The 21,308-nt window shown below is 40.6% G+C and overlaps 1 protein-coding gene across 1 annotated transcript in view; it reads left to right on the top strand.

Moving 5' to 3' along the window:
- The window catches only part of LOC126416646 (medium-chain acyl-CoA ligase ACSF2, mitochondrial), a 224,938-nt gene extending 204,032 nt beyond the window's left edge, over positions 1-20,906 (top strand). The window contains exons 11-14 of the mRNA XM_050084441.1: positions 2,873-3,014; positions 3,093-3,203; positions 3,307-3,442; positions 20,047-20,906. Of these exons, the coding sequence (XP_049940398.1) occupies positions 2,873-3,014; positions 3,093-3,203; positions 3,307-3,429 (376 nt within the window). The 3' untranslated portion in view covers positions 3,430-3,442; positions 20,047-20,906. The remainder of the gene's footprint in view (positions 1-2,872; positions 3,015-3,092; positions 3,204-3,306; positions 3,443-20,046) is intronic.
- The last annotated feature ends 402 nt before the right edge of the window (positions 20,907-21,308 follow it).

Below are 21,308 nucleotides of genomic sequence, written 5' to 3'. Positions count from 1 at the left end.
TTAGACAAGAAGAGAATAGAAGCTTTTGAAATGTGGTGCTACAGAAGAATGCTGATTAGATGGGTAGATCACATAACTAATGAGGAGGTATTGAATAGAATTGGGGAGAAGAGGAGCTTGTGGCACAACTTGACTAGAAGAAGGGATCGGTTGGTAGGACATGTTCTGAGACATCGAGGGATCACCAATTTAGTATTGGAGGGCAGCGTGGAGGGTAAAAATCGTAGAGGGAGACCAAGAGATGAATACACTAAGCAGATTCAGAAGGATGTAGGCTGCAGTAGGTACGGGGAGATGAAGATGCGTGCACCGAATAGAGTAGCATGGGGAGCTGCATCAAACCACTCCCAGGACTGAAGACCACAACAACAACAATAATTTATTCTTTCATCCACTCATCATGCTAAGTGAATACCATCATGCAGAGAATGTGTAGAAAGATGGAATGAGACAAAGTATACATAAAGTGCCATAAGAAGAGATCTATTTTTGGCAGACATTGAAACCTGTCTGGTAGCTAAAAGGGTTCTTCAGTCCTCAAAAGCTTGATAGATAATTTGTAGGAGTAGGTTTAATAAGGTATGCTTTTAATTTTGCTTTGAGTTTATAGGAATTCTCAGTTTCTCACTTTGTCAGATTGGTAAGGAGGCAAAATGTATTCTATATTATATTGTGCTTGTGCATATCAAGATTAAATTGAAACCAACATTTATTATTAGCAAGAAATACTATTTAGAAATAATTATATATAAAAGTGGGCTTAAGGATTCTAAGATTTTCAAGCTTATCTCTGCAGATATGCAGCTTTATACATTGTACAGACCTTGCGGTGTTCCAACCAGAAAGTAGTCCAAATTCATTTATTTTCTGACTATTGTACCAGTCAAAATGAAAATACAGTATTGGTGAGCACACTAATGGCCTTCATGGAACAAAGCAGAAAATTTGAGATGTTGGTATAATGTCCAAATGTACACTTTCTGGCTAATTAAATCTTCTCAGGTTGCCACCTGGGTGACTGCGTTCAAATTCCAAGATGTTTCGATGAGTGTCATTGTCATCATCTGCTGGGCATGGTCTTGGCATATAGCTGCTGGTGCAGGGTTCCGTGCTACCTGTTGAGTTTGGCATGGAACCCTGCACTAGCAGCTATACATTGTGACTGCGACCAGCAGTTGACACTTCATGAGTCTGGGCAAGACTGAAGGCACTGCAAATCTGACGGCCCATGCCTAGGCATCCCTCTACCACAGGGGGAGATGACCACTGCTCAGCTGTATAGATGGGGCCCCCATGCATCATCAATACTTTGCCAGAAGACAATGGAAATGACATTCATCAAAACATCACAGAATTTGAACGCAGCCGCCCAGATGGTAGTCTGACAAGATTTCATAAGCTGGTGTAATATCTCCCTGTTCATAGCCACAGCTATGTACATCCTGACAGAGTGTTTGGTAGAGTGGAAAAAGGCTATGAATAGAGGAAAATTTTATTTCATCAACTGATCAACTGAATACTATAAAGTGCCGGAACAACATGGCAGCATCAAGATACTAAATGAAGATTGGGAAGCAAAGAATCTCAAGTCAATGCTCTAAGAGCCCTACAATGTAATATGATCCACCCTTTTCACCCCATCGGAAAAACAGGTCCTGTCAGAAACTGCAAAATACTCATTGACTGCAGTTATCATTTCCTCTCATTGACTGCAACTATTATTTCCTATCTGATGAGAAAATTTCTTCCCAGCAAACTAGAGTTCCACAAGCCAGAGTTTCAAGTTAGGGAACGGGAGGAAGTCACCTGGAGCTAAGTGTGAAGGGTGGATGGAGAACCAAACCAAAGCCCAATTGATGCAATTTTGCCATTGATATTGCTGATTTGTGGGGTGCTGCATTATTTTTGTGAAAGAGCACTTAATGCCACCAATATTGGTATTTTTTCAACCAATATGAGTTTCAAATGATCCAACAATGGCGCGTAACAGGTTCTGTAATTTTCCTTGGAAATCCGATTATACAGTGGTCATTCTCTTACCTACCAGCAAAATGCAGTGCACTTTCACCAGCCTTCATCCATTGTATTGACTACCGTTTTGTCTCTGGTGTGTAGTGATGGATCCATGTTTCATCAGCAGTCACAAATTTACATAAAAAGCCTTGCAGATTGTGATTAGACATTGCCAAACACTATTTTAAAATGTTGTGCCAGATGCTCTTTGGTCAACTGTGAGCAATAACTGCATCCAGCTCACACGCAGCTTCTTCATAGCCAATTGTGCATACAGGATATTATGCACTCACTCGGTTGAGATGCTTACAGTCTCAGAAGTCTCATGCATTCTTACTTTCCCATATCATGGATTCTGTCAATGATTTACTTTGTGGTGACCTCAGTTGGATGCCTGGAGTGTGGTTCATCTTCAGTGCTTGTCTGGCCATGTTTAAATTCATTAACCCAAAAGTAAATGGTCTTCAATGATGGTGCAGAGTCAATGTGAATTTCATCTAATTCAGCTTCGATTTAGGCAGCAGTCCAAACCTTTAAATGAAAATGTTTAATAACAGCATAGAACTTGGTTTTCTCGATTTTAAATCACAGCCAACACACTTACTAATTCAGATTGCTGTCAAGAATGAAGTGTATGCCATTTGAAATTCTTTACATAACCCTTGGAGTAATCAAGGTTACCAGCCATGAAGGTACAACAAAAAAGTTCAATTCTTTCAGGAAAATTTACTTACCAAACCACTTTCATATATATAGCCTAATTCAAGGAAGATTATTCTGTATGTGATAAATTTATACTTATATGTAAAATGTGATTTTGGAAGACTAGAAATTTAATAGGAAATATTTTATTCTTAAGGGATTTATTTATTCTGAAAGAGGATGGCTACGGAATGGTAGTTGGACGCTTGAAAGACATGATAATCAGGGGTGGTGAGAATATTTCCCCTAAAGAAGTTCAGGAGCTGCTGGAGACTCATCCAGATATACTGGAGGCACAAGTAAGAAGTCATTACATGTATTATAGTTGGTGCTACATACATTCCTCATAAAAAATTAATTTATTGTGCTTGATCCAGGTATTTGGGATTCCACATGCAAGATTAGGTGAACAGGTATGCTCATGCATCCGAATAAAAGAAGGATCTGGGCTCACACCTGAGAAAGTCCAAGAATTTGCAAAGGGAAAGGTAAATGATCCTAAATTTTTAGTGCATTTTGTGTTCTGAGTAATTTTTATCTGAATCTTGTTCCATTTATTTCACAGTGTCTAATAGATCACTAATGTTTTAGATTGCAGGTTTTAAAATTCCAAAAATAATTGAAATTGTTGCTGAATTTCCAAGAACAACATCTGGAAAAATCCAGACTTTCAAGCTGAGAGATGCTTTCATGAAGAAGTACCCTGCTCAGTAACAAGCCATATTGAGTAAGTAATGGTTATCCTTATTAATTTTTTTCTCAGTTTTAAATTTGCACTATTGCAGTTAAATATCTCTATTTTAAAAACGGCCTCTCCATTCAATATTGTAGCAGATATTCTAGCCATTTACAGAATTTCTAGCCACAGAGGATTAATAATTTTTAAGTATATTATAATCAAGGTGTTTCAAAGTCTTTGAATCAAACATCGAGAGGTGATAGATCACATGATGGGGAACAACATGTTGTTAAAGACAAAATGTTCACTAATGCCTCCCAGGGACATTAGGTGTCCTTTGGTATTTGCTGACTGTGGGACCACAAGATTTCAGTGAACTAGCAGGGTCTGCTAATTAGGTGTGCTGCATACCTACTTACCCCAGTAAACTGATAGTTGTTCACAATAAGAAAACCTGAAGAATGAGTGTCTTTTAGCAGAGAAGAATATTGCAGATGCCAGTTGGTAAATTTAATTTTGCTGCATACCCCCTTTCACCTGGAGCTAAAGACTGTATTGTAGGCAACACAGGAGGCAAACACATGCTACAGAGTGATTACACATTGCCACCTCTCTGGGGCATAACTGATTTTTTGGGAAGTTTTAGCAAACATTTTGTCTCTAAAGAATGTTGTTCCCCATGACATGAGCTATTACATCTAACTGTTTGAAGCAAAGGCTTTGAAACATCCTGTATACGATCCCTGAAACTACTGCTCTCTATTAAATGTGCTTTGGCTTGCAATTCATTCTTGAAGACTAAGCTTCATAAATGTGATCAACAAAATACATTGTATGGATGAAAGAACTGAACTGAATGGTCAATGATTTACTTAACATGTTCACTGATGTGCCTTTATTTGTAAAGCATGAGTATTAGTATCATAACTGTGCTTACCAATACAAAATGAGAGTTCATTAGTACTGTGTATATTTTTATAACTGTTACAGATGCATGTTGAATAAAAACTGCTGCAGCTGTTGTAAATCCTTTATTAAAGGCACAGTTTTGTAATTTTAAATTTCATTATCAAGTGCAAATATGAATAAAAAGTAGAAAGAGACCATAAACAACTTTATAAAAAAATCACCATATAGTGGAGATGCTGAGTCACAGATAGGCACAACAAAAAGATTTTCACACTTAAAGCTTTTGGCCAATGGCCTTTGTCAACAATAGACACACATACGCACACACACACTCACGCAAACACAACTCACATCCACAATTACACTCTCAGGCAACTGAAACCACGCTGTGAGCAGCAGCACCAGCTCATGGTGGGAGTGGCGACTGGGTGGGGGAAAGGAGGAGGCTGGAGCTGGAAGGGGGAGGGATAGTATGGTGGGGATGGCGGACAGTGAAGTGCTGCAGATTGAGTGGCGGGCAGGGCAAGTAGCGGAAAAGGAGAGAAATAAATAAAAAATAATATAAAAAAATAAAATAAAATGAATAAAAAAGAACTGGATGTGGTGATGGAATGGCGGCTGTGTAGTGCTGGAATGGGAGCAGGGAAGGAGCTGGATGGGTGAGGGCAGCGACTAACATAGGTTGAGGCCCGGAGGGTTACAGGAACGTAGGATGTATTGCAGGGAAAGTGCAATTCAGAAAAGCTGGTGTTGGTGGGAAGGATCCATATGGCACAGGCTGTGAAGCAGTTATTCAAATGAAGGATATCATGTCTGGCAGCGTGTTCAGCAACTGGGTGGTCCACTTGTTTCCTGGTCACAGTTTGTCAGTGGCCATTCATGCAGACAGACAGCTTGTTTGTTGTCATGCCTACATAGAATGCAGCACAGTGGTTGCAGCTTAGCTTGTAGATCACATGACTGGTTTCACTGGTAGCCCTGCCTTTGATAGGATAGGTGATGTTTGTGACCGGACTGGAGTAGGTGGTGGTGGGAGGATGTATAGGATAGCTCTGGCATCTAGTTCTATTACAGGGGTACGAGCCATGAGGTCAGGGGTTGGGAGCAGGGGTTGTGTAGGGATGGACAAGTATATTGCGCAAGTTCAGTGGATGGCAGAGCACCACTGTGGCAGGGGTGGGATGGATAGTGCGCAGGACATTTCTCATTTTAGTGAGCGACGAGAGGTAGTCGAAACCCGGCTGAGAATGTAATTCAGTTGCTCCAGTCCTGGGTGGTACTAAGTTATGAGTGGAATGCCCCTCTGTGGCTGGATGGTGGGACTTTGTGAGGTGGTGGTAAACTGGAAATATTGTTTTTGTACAAGACTGGGAGGATAATTACAGTTTGTGAAGGCTTCAGTGAGACCCTGGGTATATTTTGAGAGGGACCACTCCTCACTGCAGATGCGATGACCACAGGTGGCTAGGCTCTATGGAAAGGACTTCTTGGTATAGAACAGGTGGCAGCTGTCAAAATGGGGGTATTCCTGGTGGGTAGTAGGTTTGATTTGGACGGAGGTACTGATGTAGCCATCTTTGAGGTGGAGGTCAACATCTAGGAAGGTGGCTTGTTGGGTTGAGTAGGACCAGATGAAGCAAATGGGGCAGAAGTTGTTGAGGCTCTGGAGGAATGTGGATAGGGTGTCCTCACCTTCAATCCAGATAGCAAAGATGTCATCAATGAATCTGAACCAGGTGAGCAGTTTAGGTTTCTGGGTGTTTAGGAAGGATTCCTCTAGATGGCCCATGAATAGGTTGGCATAAGATGGTGCCATGTGGGTGCCCATAGCCATACCCTGGATTTGTTTGTAGGTAATGCCTTCAGAGGAGAAGTAATTGTGGGTGAGGATATGCTCATGGTGACTAGGAAGGAGGTTGTTGGTTTGGAACCCGTCAGGCGTTGGGAAAGGTAGTGTTCAATAGCAGTAAGGCCATGGGCATTAGGAATGTTAGTGTACAGAGAGGTGGCATCAATAGTGACGAGGCGTGGTAAAGGTACAGGAACTGTGGAGAGTCGGTGGAGGAAATGATTTGTATCTTTTCTATAGGAAGATAGGTACTGGGTAAGAGGTTGAAGATGTTGGTCTATGAGAGCAGGGACTCTCTCTGTGGGGGCACAGTAACTGGCCATAATGGGGCATCCTGGATGGTTAGGTTTATGGACATGTAGAAGATAAGAGTGTGGGGAGTGATAGGGGTGAGTAGAGAGACTCCAGCGAGAGGTTCTGGGATGGGCCTGAGGATTTGAGTAGTGACTGGAGATCCTGCTGGATTACTGGAATGGGGTCACCGTGGCAAGGTTTGTAGGTGGAAGTATCTGACAGCTGGCGGAGTCCTTCTGCCAGGTAATCCTTGCAGTTCAAAACTACAGTGGTGGAACCTTTGTCCACAGGTAGGATTATCATGTCAGGATCAGTTTTTAAATGGTAGACTGCCGTTCTTTCTGTAGATATAAGGTTAGTCTGCATGTTGAGGTATTTGGGGAATGATGGTGAGGCAAGGTTTGAAGTTAAGAAACTCTGGAAAGTTAACAGGGGGTGGTTTGGAGGCAGTGGGAGTGGATCATGGTTGGATGGAGGAGTGAACTGGGTAAGGCAAGGTTCACTATTGGTCTTTGGTTGAGTCTGATTGGTAGGGTTGGTGGCAAAAAAGTGTTTCCACTATAAGAATCGGGAGAAGGAGAGAAGGTCTTTAACAAGTCCTGCATGCTTGAATTTGGGAGTGAGGCAAGGGCTAAGGCTTCTGGAGGAAAAGTTCATCACTGTGTCACGGATCTGTGTAGTTTCTGCTCCTGTGTGGTGGTGGGAGGGAGTTTTGGAGGTGGGCTAAGTGTAGTAGGTCTGCGAGACAGGGTTTGTCAGCTGTGAGGGGGCGTAGGGGAGGTTTGATGGTTGTTGTAGAGGTGGTGGACAGTGGCACTCCGAGGCGGGAGTAGGAAGTGAGCAGGATGGAGAGCTTTTTGAGGTGGAGTCATGCATGTTGCTCAAGTTCCTGCTGGGGAAGAGTTTCAATCCAGGAATATGGGGTTGCATAGCAAGAGAATCTTGTGGATGGAGAGAAGGTACTGCAAGGAGATTTGGGCTTGGTTAATATGGTTCTGCAGGACTAAGTTGGTGAGGGCTAGGGATTGGCGGAATTTGAACAGGTGGAGGTCATTTTGGAAGGAGGGGTGGCAGCCAGAGATGGGTAATTTGATGGTAAGGCCATTAGGGGGGATTCCATGAGCCAAGCAACAATGCAGGAACAGTATGTGGGACTGGGATCTGGCTAGGGATAAGGAGACTTTTCTGTATTGATGCAGATGGAAGGAGCAAGGATCCATGGTGGTGGAAAAAATGCAAAAAATTATGTAAATAATGTAGAACTACCTCCGAAAAATTTCGCAAAAAAACACCCAAATACGTGTGAAAATATATGAAAAGGATGAAATGGATGCAAAAGGGGAAACAAGATGAAATCTGAGGAAGTCGACAATAGCGAAATGTGAAAACTCACTAAAATTGGCAAGAAGTCACAAGGGTCAAAGTAAAGAATAACTGATAAAAAAATATGTATTACTGTGGTTAGCAGGTCTGAGGGTGGATAAGTGTGAAGAAGGGGAACGGCAGATATGACTAGATGTTGGAACTTGTGGGTGCAAACTGGGATAGAATGGAGGAAGTGTAGGGGGTGCGGAGGGGTTCATAGGATGAGATACAATATTGTGTGTCACTGGAAATGTGTGAGAGTAAACATGCAAAATTATGTGAAATGACGCAGGGAGAGTGATCAATTTGAAAGTATGGTATTAATTATATCAGCGGGAGTAATGTGGAACATAAGATGCTGCACCTATAATTGGGGTGGTTTTGTAGCCGTCTGTTGTGCATAGCTGAGATGGTTTATACAGTGTGGCTGGTAAGTAGAGTGTGCAATTCGGTTTGTAAGGCAACTAGAGAAACACAGTAAAGGAGAGAAAGAGGACAAACATTGAGTATAGGATGGAATGTAACAATACTATGAGAAGGAAAGTTTCTACTCACCATATAGTGGAGATGCTGAGTCGGAGATAGGCACAACAAAAAGATTTTAACACTTAAAGCTTTCGGAAAATGGCCATTGTCAAAAATAGACACACATACGTGCACACACATACACACTCACACAAAAGCAACTCTCACACATGACTGCAGTCTCAGGCAACTGAAACCACGCTGCAGACGCAGCACCTGTGCATGATGGGAGTGGCAGCTGGATGGGGGAAAGGAGGAGGCTGGGGCGGGGAGGGGGAGGGATAGTATGGTGGGGATGGCGGACAGTGAAGTACTGCAGGTTGGGTGGTGGGCAGGGGAGAGGTGGGCATGGGGGGGGGGGGGAGGGAAGTAGCTTATATTGTTACAGTCTTTTTGTTGTGCCTCTCTGCGACTCAGCATCTCCGCTATATGGTGAGTAGCAACTTTCCTTCTCATAATATTGTTATATTCCATCCTGGATTTGATTTATACAAAAATCATATGACAGTGAACAGGAAGTGAATGGGAGACTGAATACTTACTCTGTGTGCTGAGGATTTCTTTAAAATTTGGGAAATTTCACAAAAAGCAATAGTTATGGATTAAAAACACGGGGTGAAACTGGAACATATGAACAAATGGGATAAGAGAAGAGATTATAAAATGCACCATAAGGGGGGGGGGGGGGGGGCAGAATATAGAGTAAACATTACCTCAGTTGAAGCCACACCAGTTCAGAAAGCTGCAACTGCCATACACGGACTGACTGGATATCAAAACATAGGTCACAAGGGGAATGGCAATGTGAATGAATAATTTTTGATAAACTTTAAGGAAATGCTTCAGAATGAGGTGTACAGAAACAAACATACTAATAAATGTAGCAACTGTCAAGTGAAAAACTTATAGACATGTTGATAAAAGCCTTGAACATGTTTTGGGCCATTTATAAATGTAACATCTAGAATTGAAAAATCTTAGAAATTGATAAAATTAATTATGCAGTCTGGCCGTGGTATCCAGGGCCTGATGTCATGTGTATGTGTGAGTTGGGTTTGTATGAATGTGTGCGTGTGTATGTTGTCTAATTCTGATGAAGGTCAATTTGGCCAAAAGTTTTTTGTTGTGCCTTTTGGCAACTCAGCATCTCTGCTATATGATGAGTAACATCTATCCTTTTCATAATGTTGTCATACAGTTACTTTAAAAACTTTTAAGAAAATTTTACAGAAACATTTAAAAGAGGGAATGGCACAAGGCACCAAGGAGAGGAGATAAGAGGGAAAGGGCAGATGAACCCAGATATTTATTTAAGTTATCAAAGTTGGCCAAAACTGGTTTCTGCCTTAACTCAGTTTGAGAATTTACTGTTTGATTTGAATATTTTCTTCATGTATGAAAGATCTCTAGTTCTTCCAAGATATTTAAACCACTACCCATGCAAATTATGAGACCAGGTGTAAAACGAGAAACTGAGTGACCTGTTTTAGATAAATCCAAACTCAAGGCAGAACTGGAACCCACATCAGAAATATGTTCCTTAAACCTAACTTCCTAGGACTTCCAGTTTGGCCTGTATACTTAGACTGGCAGTCTTCACAGGTCTGTGGCTGACCCTGTCGCTGGGTCAGATTCTGTTGCCTGTCCTGCTCCAGAGGAAACCACTCAGCCTGCAAGATCCAGGCTGTCACAGAGGGTGGGATTATTGGTAGTTGGGAGCTCTAACGTTAGGTGCATTATGGGGCCTCTTAGGGACTTGGCTGACAAGAAGGGAAAGAAAACCAATGTGCACTCAAACAGTATGCATACCTGGTGGTGTCATTCCAGATGTGGAAAGGGTCCTCCCGGATGCCATGAAGAGCACAGGGTGCAGCCAACTGCAGGTGGTTGCTCAAGTTGGTACCAATGATGTGTGTCACTTTGGATCAGAAGAGATTCTCTCTGGTATTGAGTGACTAACTGAAGTGGTAAAGGCTGCCAGTGTTTCTTGCAAGATGAAAGCAGAGCTGACCATGTGCAGCATAGTTGACAGGACCAATTGCGGACTTCTGGTACAGAGCCAAGTGGAGGATCTGAATCAGATGCTCAGACAGTTCTGTGACCGGGTAGGCTGCAGATTCCTCGACTTGCGCCAAAGGGTGGTTGGGTATTGGGTTCTGCTGAATAGGTCAAGTGTCCACTATATGCAGGAGATGGCTACATGATTAGCAGGGGTTGTGTGGTGGTTTTTTAGGTTAGAGGGTCTCGGGAGAACACAAGAAGGGCTTGAGTCACAAAGAGTGCAGGCCGAACACAGGAAGAACTTAGATACAGGAACCATTGGTATAACAGTTGTAAATTGTCGTAGCTGTGTTGGGAAAGTACCAGAGCTCCAAACGCTAATAAAAACCACTGATGCTAAAATCATCATAGACACTGAAAGCTGGCTAAATCCAGATATAAGCTCAGCTGAAATTTTTGCGAAGAACCTAATAGTGTTCCGAAAGGATAGGCTAAACACAGTTGGTGGTGGCCTGTTTGTTGCTGTTAGAAGTACCAGAGCTCCAAGTACTAATAGAAACCACTGTTGCTCAAATCGTTACAGGCACTGAAAGCTGGCTAAAGCCGGATACAAGCTCGGTGAAACTGAAGTAGATACTTCCTGTGAGTTAGTATGGGCAGAGGTCATTGTTGGCAGCCAGAATAAAATAATAATAGGATCTTTTTACTGACCTCCCAATTCAGATGATACAGTTGCTGAAAGGTTCAAAGAAAACTTGAGTTTGATTTCAAACACATACCCGACTCTTACGATAACAGTTGGTGGTAACTTTTAATTTACCCTCGATATGTTGACAAAAATACATGTTTAATTCTGGAGGTATGCATAAAATATCATCTGAAATTGTGTTAAATGCGTTCTCTGAAAATTATTTCTACCAGTTAGTTCATGAGCTCACGCGAATAGTAAATGGTTGTGAAAACACATTTGACCTCTTAACAACAAATAATCCTGAGTTAATAACGAGCATGAAAACCTATACAGGGATTAGTGAACACAAGGTTGTCATAGCAAGATTGAATATCGTAATTCCCAAATCCTCCAAAAATAAGTGAGAAATATACGTATTCAAAAACGCAGATAAAAATTCACTTGACGTCTTCCTGAGAGACAATCTCCATTCATTCCAAATTAATAATATAAGTGTAGATCAGATGTGGCTTGAATTCAAAGAAATAGTATTGGCAGCAATTGAGAGATTTATACCAAATAAATTAACAAACGATGGAGCTGACCCTCCTTGATACACGAAACGGGTTAGAACACTTGCAGAAACAATGAAACAAACATGCCAAATTTAAACAGACACAAAATCCTCAAGATTGGCAATCTTCTGCAGAAGCTCAAAATTCAGAAGCTTGAAATTTAGCGCGGACTTCAATGTGAGATGCTTATAACAGTTTCCACAACGAAACTTTGTCTCGAAACCTGGCAGAAAATCCAAAGAGATTCTGATCATATGTGAAGTATGTTAGCAGCAAGAAACAATTAATGCCTTCTCTGCACAATAGCAATGGAGATATTATCAGCCAGCCGCGGGGGTCTAGCGGTTCTAGGCGCTCAGTCCGGAACCGCGCGACTGCTACGGTCGCAGGTTCGAATCCTGCCTCGGGCATGGATGTGTGTGATGTCCTTAGGTTAGTTAGGTTTAACTAGTTCTAAGTTCTAGGGGACTAATGACCTCAGAAGTTGAGTCCCATAGTGCTCAGAGCCATTTCAGCCATTTTTTTGAGATATTATCGAAGACAGTGCTGCCATAGCAGAGTTACGAAACACAGCCTTACCGAAATGCCTTCACAAAAGAAGATGAAATAAATATTCCAGAATTCGAATCAAGAACAGCTGCCACCATGAGTAACATAGAAGTAAATATCCTCAGAGTAGTGAAGCAACTTAAATCACTTAATAAAAGCAAGTCTTCTGCTCCAGACTGTATAGAGGAAGTGGTGGTAATATGAACCCCCAGTTTCTTTTTCAATAAAATATTGTACACTAATACAATAATAGTACCTTAATTGATGTAGTTATACTCAATTGACAGTTAACTAAGACATTATATTGATTAAGTTCCTTAAAATGTCTGAATATGTTTATTATTATTTTGTTTCCCAAAGATGATAAATTTGACCACAAACAAGATATGCAGTTAATATGGCCCCCATGGTGTTTGTAATATGGACCCCCAGTATATTTTAAGAATTTTTTGCTGCAAGAAAAACGAAGAAGTGCTTTTTAATTCAAATACATATTTATTATGAAATATAAAACCATAAATGTACAAAGTAGCACAGTACTAGCGACAGAAGTCACAAACATAGTCCTCTTTCTCCGCCCCTGCACATTTGTTGTGAGCCCATAAAGAGCACATTAGGCATTGCACCCAGAATTTGCCACAAACATCATTTGAAAACTTCCTGTCACAGAATAGGCAGAGAGCATCGTCTTTATCTGGCTGGAGTTCACCAACTGAAAGGTCACATGGATAATCACCAGAACCAGTTGAGAGCCCCGTGACATCATCATCAACACAATCTGAGTCATCACTGTCCATTTCTTATTGCTTAATCAAAGTTTTCTTTAACTGTCGACTGTTCTTGCTAACATCTCTTCCACAACCAGATGCACTACGCCCTCTACTATGAGTCTAGGTTTGGGTTCCAGAACAAGATGGCTGTGATATACCATAAGTCAAGTTCTTTGTCCGCATCCATGACCACAAAGATTAGCTACAGCTTTTTTCACTTCTATGTAAGCTTCTAATTTGTTTTTATGTGGAGATCCTGTCACAAGACTAGCAACACACGGTTGTCGCCCATGAGACGATGTTTTCATCTTCTCAGGTATGGGATGGATATCTCTTGGAGACATACCAAATGCAATTTTAATAGGCTCATGGACGTCAATTTCAATAGAATCATGGTCCTCTTCAGTCTGAACTCTCTTCGGGTTCCTGTTGTTTCAGTTGGTTGGCAGGCACAGGAATCAGGGCTTCTTCCCCAGCTATGAATTCATTATCTTGAAATATATTTCTTTCTAAGGGATAAATTCCTGTTACCCTAAACCCATCTAATGCAGTAATGCCGGTTGTACACCGGATGTAGACTTTGCCAAAGAGAGACACTATATCATGGGGTCCAACAGGTTTGCTTTCATGGAGCATCCACTGACGAATATACTCACTGTAGTGAGTCTTAAGTGCACCCATAAAAGGACGATCCAGGGGTTGCTGTTTGTCTGTTGTGTGTGAAGGCTGTCACAAAATGGAGATGAAGTTTTTTCTTGCCACAGCAATCACATCAGTATTCCTTACATGCGAGAAGTGACCATCAAGGGTGAGTAGAATAGGCAAAGTCCCTGTTGGCTTTGTTTTTTCAACAAAATGTTTCAACCAGTCTGTGAATAGGTTTGCTTGAACCCAACCAGATGAGTGGGGTCTCCCAATTGACCCAGATAGGAGCACCTTTCATAAGAACGTCTGCCATATTCGTTCTTGGGAATATGAACATCAGAGGAACATAAGAACCTCACGAGCAGATACTAGAGACCCACGCTCTGCAGCAGTCAGAGAACAAATTTGGCATTTACCTATGCTTGCAATTACTTGCTGTATCTTAGTCTGAACTACACTAAGGCCCGTTTTGTTGATGTTCCATACACAATCTTCTGGATATTTATGTTTCTGGTATTCAGCTTGTAGCAAGTCATAGAATGAGTTAACTCTCTCACGGGGAAAGCCTTTTGCCCGAGCATACTACGTTCCAGTTGGCTTTCTAATTGAAAGCTTATCTTGATGATGTCATAGAAAATGGTCAAACCAAGCTCTTCCAGCAATTTCATTTCTGAAGTTTGTTGCAATTCCATTCCTAACTGCAAGTTGATAGGCCATATTTCGAACATCCATATGAGTAAAACCATAGAATTTGGCCTCCATATACTATAAGTAATCCACTAGTTCACTTTCTAGGGCTGCTGGTAGAGCTGGTTTTCTTTCAAGCTTTTTAGTTTCAACATCTGCCATCTGTGAGGTATTAGCCTCACACACATGCCGGCGCAGAGTTGTTTTTGGGACAGCAAAATATTTCACTGCTTTTTTAACTCCCATTGTTTTGCCTACAACAGCAGACACTGCCTCTCGCATTTTGTTTTTATCCCACACCTGCCTTTTGGGGATTGGTTTAGGTGCCTGATTAGTCCTAGGCATCTGAAAACAAAAATAAAAACATTTTACAGACTGCTTATAATGTGGACCTCGGCCCCCACATTACAAGCACCAATGGGGGCCATATTGCCGTCACCTACACCTTCTAAACTCGTGTAAACAACTTAAAAACGAAATAATACCACACCTTTTAATCTATTTGAAACTGTTGCTAATACTTTCTATGTTATATTCATGGTGCTTACATCTAAGTATTAACCAATAATGATTTGTTAACAAAGTTAAATTCACATACCTCTCAAAGTTTTGAACAGGAGCTTGAAAAATATAGCCTCACAGTCACTCAACCACTGTACTGACCTGCTTCCAGTGCTCCTACAGGCCAGTGAGGATACTAGCAGACTAGTTCCAGCTATCACTACTACAGTTCAGCTAAATGTTGTTAAGATATTAAGGGGGCCGTATTTGTTGCAATGGCCATATTACCACCACTTCCTCTACCAATTAGGTTCCTTCTGGAGTATGCTGATGCATTAGTTCCATACTTAACAATCATATACAACCGTTCGCTCAACGAAAGACCCATACCCAAAGACAGGAAAGTTGCACAGGTCACACCAAGAAAGGTTGTAGGAGTAATGTCGTTAATGCCGATTGTTGTTGTTGTTGTGGTCTTCAGTCCTGAGACTGGTTTGATGCAGCTCTCCATGCTACTCTATCCTGTGCAAACTTCTTCATCTCCCAGTACCTCCTGCAGCCTACATCCTTCTGAATCTGCTTAGTGTATTCATCTCTTGGTCTCCCTCTATGATTTTTACCCACCACGCTGCTCTCCAGTACTAAATTGGTGATCCCTTGATGCCTCAGAACATGTCCTACCAACCTATCCCTTCTTCTAGTAAAGTTGTGCCACAAACTCCTCTTCTCCCCAATTCTATTCAATACCTCCTCATTATTTATGTGATCTACCCATCTAATCTTCAGCATTCTTCTGTAGCACCACATTTCGAAAGCTTCTATTCTCTTCTTGTCTAAGCTATTTATCGTCCATGTTTCATTTCCATACATGGCTACACTCCACACAAATACTTTCAGAAACGAGTTCCTGACACTTAAATCAATACTCAATGTTAACAAATTTCTCTTCTTCAGAAATGCTTTCCTTGCCATTGCCAGTCTACATTTTATATCCTCTCTACTTCGACCATCATCAGTTATTTTGCTCCCCAAATAGCAAAACTCCTTTACTACTTTAAGTGTCTCATTTCCTAATCTAATTCCCTCAGCATCACCCAACTTAATTCGACTACATTCCATTATCCTCGTTTTGCTTTTGTTGATGTTCATCTTATACCCTCCTTTCAAGATACTATCCATTCCGTTCAACTGCTCTTCCAAGTTCTTTGCTGTCTCTGACAGAATTACAATGTCATCGGCGAACCTCAAAGTTTTTATTCCTTCTCCATGGATTTTAATACCTACTCCGAACTTTTCTTTTGTTTCCTTTACTGCTTGCTCAATACACAGATTGAATAGCATCGAGGAGAGGCTACAACCCTGTCTCACTCCCTTCCCAACCACTGCTTCCCTTTGATGTCCCTCAACTCTTATAACTGCCATCTGGTTTCTGTACAAATTGTAAATAGCCTTTTGCTCCCTGTATTTTACCCCTGCCACCTTCAGAATTTGAAAGAGAGTATTCCAGTCAACATTGTCAAAATCTTTCTCTAAGTCTACAAATGCTAGAAACGTAGGCCTGCATTTCCTTAATCTTTCTTCTAAGATAAGTCATAGGGTCAGTATTTCCTCACGTTTTCCAACATTTCTACAGAATCCAAACTGATCTTCCCTGAGGTCGGCTTCTACCAGTTTTTCCATTTGTCTGTAAAGAATTCGCATTAGAATTTGTAGGTGTGTCTTATTAAACTGATAGTTCAGTAATTTTCACATCTGTCAACACCTGCTTTCTTTGGGATTGGAATTATTATATTCTTCTTGAAGTCTGAGGAAATTTCACCTGTCTCATACATCTTACTCAGCAGATGGTAGAGTTTTGTCAGGACTGGCTCTCCCAAGGCTGTCAGTAGTTCTAATGGAATGTTGTATACTCCCGGGGCCTTGTTTCGACTTAGGTCTTTCAGTGTTCTGTCAAACTCTTCACGCAGTATCGTATCTCCCATTTCATCTTCATCTAAATCCTCTTCCATTTCCATAATATTGTCCTCAAGAACATCGCCCCTGTATAGACCCTCTGTATACTCCATCCACCTTTCTGCTTTCCCTTCTTCGCTTAGAACTGGGTTTCCATCTGAGCTCTTGATATTCCTGTAAGTGGTTCTCTTTTCTCCAAAGGTCTCTCTAATTTTCCTGTAGGCAGTATCTATCTTACCCCTCGTGAGATAAGCCCTTACACCCTTACATTTGTCCACTAGCTATCCCTGCTTAGCCATTTTGCACTTCCTGTCGATCTCATTTTTGAGGCGTTTGTATTCCTTTTTGCCTCCATAATTTACTGCATTTTTGTATTTCTCCTTTCATCAATTAAATGCAGTATCTCTTCTGTTACCCAAGGATTTCTACTAGCCCTTGTCTTTCTACCTACTAGATCCTCTGCTGCCTTCACTATTTCATCCCTGAAAGCTAACCATTCTTCTTCTACTGTATTTCTTTCCCCCATTCCTGTTAATTGTTCCCTTATGCTCACCCTGAAACTCTGTACAACCTCTGGTTCTTTCAGTTTATCCATGTCCCATCTCCTTAAATTCCCACCTGTTTGCAGTTTCTTCAGTTTTAATGTACAGTTCATAACCAATAGATTGTGGTCAGAGTCCACATCTGCCCCTGGAAATGTCTTACAATTTAAAACCTGGTTCCTAAATCTCTGTCTTACCATTATATAATCCATCTGAAACCTTCTAGTATCTCCAGGGTTCATCCCATTTATACAGCCTTCTTTCATGATTCCTGAACCAAGTGTTAGCTATGATTAAGTTATGCTCTGTGCAAAATTCTAGCAGGCGGCTTCCTTTTTCATTTCTTAGCCCCGATCCATATTCACCTACTACATTTCCTTCTCTTCCTTTTCCTACTGTCAAATTCCAGTCACCCATGACTATTAAATTTTCGTCTCCCTTCCCAACTTCAATAATTTCTTTTATCATACAGTAAAGCTGCATGTCCTCGGTAAAAATTACGGCTGTAGTTTCCCAGTGCTTTCAGCTGTTCGCAGTACCACAACAGCAAGGCCGTTTTGGTTAGTGTTACAAGGCCAGATCAGTCAATCATCCAGACTGTTGTCCCTGCAACTACTGAAAAACAAGTTTTTGGAACATATATTGTTTCAAACATTATGATTTACCTTGAAGAAAACTGTCTATTGCCACACAGTCAACATTGGTTTAGAAAACATCATTCCTGTGAAACACAACTAGCTCTTTATTTACATGAAGTGTTGAGTGCTATTGACAAGGTATTTCAGATCAATTCTGTTTTTATGGATTTCCGGAAGGCTTTTGACACTGTACCACACAAGCGGCTTGTAGTGAATTGCGTGCTTATGAAATATTGTCTCAGTTATGTGACTGGATTTGTGATTTCCTGTCAGAGAGGTCAAAGTTCATAGTGACTGAAGGAAAGTCATCGAGTAAAACAGAATTGATTTCTGGTGTTCCCCAAGGTAGTGTTATAGGCCCTTTGCTGTTACTTATCTATATAAACAATTTGGGAGACAATCTGAGCAGCCGTCTTAGGTTGTTATCAGATGACCTGTCGTTTATTGACTAATAAAGTCATCAGAAGATCAAAACAAATTGCAAAATGATTTAGAAAAGATATCTGAATGGTGTGAAAATTGGCAGTTGACCCTAAATAACGAAAAGTGTGAGGTCATCCACATGAGTGCTAAAAGGAATTTGTTAAACTTTGGTTATACAATAAATCAGTCTAATCTAAAAGCTGTAAATTCAACTAAATACCTAGGTATTACAATTATGAACAACTTAAATTGGAAGGAACACAGAAAATGTTGTGGGGAAGACTAACCAAAGACTGCGTTTTATTAGCAGGACACTTAGAAAATGTAACAGATCTACTAAGGAGACTGCCTACACTACGCTTGGCCATCCTCTTTTAGAATACTGCTGCACAGTGTAAGGAGACTGCCTACACTAAGCTTGGCCATCCTCTTTTAGAATACTGCTGCACAGTGTGGGTTCCTTACTAGATAGGACTGACAGAGTACATCGAAAAAGTTCAAAGAAGAGCAGCACATTTTGTATTATTGTGAAATATGGGAGAAAGTGTCACAGAAATGATACAGCATTTGGGCTGGACATCATTAAAAGAAAGGCGTTTTTTTCGTTGAATCGGAATTTTCTCACATAATTCAAATCACCAACTTTTTCCTCCGAATGTGAAAATATTTTCTTGACAATGACCTACATAGGGAGAAATGATCACCACGATAAAATAAAGGAAATCAGAGCTCATATGGAAAGATATAGGTGTTCATTCTTTCTGCATGCTACATGAGATTGGAATAATAGAGAAATGTGAAGGTGGTTTGATGAACCCTCTGCCAGGCACTTAAATGTAATTTGCAGAGTAATCCATGTAGTTGTAGATGTAGATTCTTTTGAATGAAATATGCTGGGATGATATCTTTCACAGCCAACTGTATACCCGCTCTATACGAAAACCCTTCCATAGTACAAAATCCTATGATAAGAAACATTCCTAGGGCCCTTCTCCTGCATGGGGAATAATGTAGATGAAATGTCCTGTTGACTATGGTCAGAGCAATCTTATGGCTCTTTTCCTTTTTCTTCTTTAAAATGTTCTTGTTAATACTCAGGCCAAAATCTGCATGGTACCCATTAGAACATGCTATAAACTGGATGACCCTGCATTTGTGATTAAAAAAAAAATTCACTTGACGTTTGCTACTTTTATTAGTACATTTATTTTTTTACACTTGATTCCCAACAGTTTCCTTAAAGTTTATTGGAGGTTATTCACATTTCCTCACTTGACCTGCTTCCCTTGGGACGTACATTTTGATATCCAGTCAGTTCGTGTATGGCAGTTGCAGCATTCTGTCCTGGCGTAGCTTCAGCTGAGGTACTGTTTTGTTTACTTTATACTTTGTTTCCTCTCCCCTCCCTTCCCCCTATTTCTCCCTCCCAGCCTCTTCTCAGTGTATTTATAATCTTTTTTTGCTGTCTCATTTGTACATAGGTTCCAGTTTCCAATTTTTGAAGAAGGTTGGAATCAGGCTGTAAAAGTGTTCTGACCACACAGTCTTCCAGACACTTTTTCTCACTTTCGCATGGTCTTTGTGTAAAATTTTTTATAGTCTGTTTCTTCTTTTTATTTATATTTGCACTTGATGATGTAATTTAAAATCATGAAACAGGTCATTTACAACAGGGTTTACAACAGCTGCAGTGGGTTTTATTTAACATGCAAAAGTTTGGTTTTAGATAACCATCCAGTAAACTGTTATGTTACAGATGCAGTACGGTGTTGTGGCAGTGAGAATTTCAGAGTATGAACAGTTGTAACAACTCAACCAGTGCCATCCTGATGAAGAATTCAGTTTACCAAAGATGAAGAAGTATTATTGAATGAGAATGTATAGTTCCTAGTGAACTGAACTTGTAGAGGAAGATTTTCCTCCAACTAAGAAGTTCATACTGTAGCAGGATTAAACAACATTTCCAGACAGTTCACAAGCAGAGCAGAGTGGGGAACTGTTTGTGAAACAGTCAAAGCCAATGAGTTAACAGCAGAATGAATCTGATTGCACATATTTCTTTCAGCAGTATTAAATGATATTGTGCAATATTACAAAATGATGCAGCTCATAAAAGAGTTCTAGTTTGTTCATAAGAAGTTAAGAACTGCAACTTTATAGAAATTTGTTGAAGTAAAAAGACATTTCAATTTCTGAATTCCTGAACAAATATTTTTTATACAATTTTGATGTAAAATATTTTTAACGTGATATTTGTACTCAGTTTTCGGCAAAATGCTTGAAAATAGACTTCAGTTAGCAGGCTAACTAAGTTTGTATTATATCTATTCATGCAATCCGAAATAAATTTCTGGGATTTATGTAACATTGATTCAGAAACAATTACTGAAATTAGATCATATTGGAACTACTGATTTGTTCAACCCTAGCAAATATGGGTAATGTAAGAAAAAATTAGTTTTTATTGAATATTTCATTTCTGTATGTTTCATTGGGCTTGCTTTTATGATGTCAGCTGTCTGACAATACACCAAGCAATGATTTTGTACAATCTTTCCTATAATCTGTAACTTGTTCCTCAGGATTATCAGTGAGAAATATTAAGACCACCTGAAATTGGCCACTAAATCATTTAATACATAATACGAGGGTTGGACCGAAAGTAAGGTTCCCAATGAGCTACAGCCTTGATGGAAGGAGCTACGCTAAATCCGACCACAGTGCCATGTGCAGTGGTTCCCCCACTCTCGATCCCGCCTGTCTGCGATTCACTACATCACTCAGTGTTGGCGTGGCAGCCATCAGAGATGGAAGTGTTTATTGCCGTTTCTGCCAAGTGCAAGGTTCGAGCAGTAATCCGGTTTCTCCATACACGGAAGTTACTGCCCAAGGAGATTTGTTGGCAAGTGACTGAGGTATATGGTGAAGAGTGCATGTCCATTCAGCATGTCCGCAAATGGTGCAGGGCTTTTGCTGAGGGTTGCATGGAAGCTCATGATGAAGAATGGAGTGGAAGAC

This window comes from Schistocerca serialis, chromosome 8 (genome assembly GCF_023864345.2).
Source record: "Schistocerca serialis cubense isolate TAMUIC-IGC-003099 chromosome 8, iqSchSeri2.2, whole genome shotgun sequence".
NCBI classification, from domain to species: Eukaryota; Metazoa; Arthropoda; class Insecta; order Orthoptera; family Acrididae; genus Schistocerca; species Schistocerca serialis.
The sequence above is the reverse complement of the archived record's forward strand: the minus strand, read 5'-3'. Positions and strand labels throughout refer to the sequence as shown.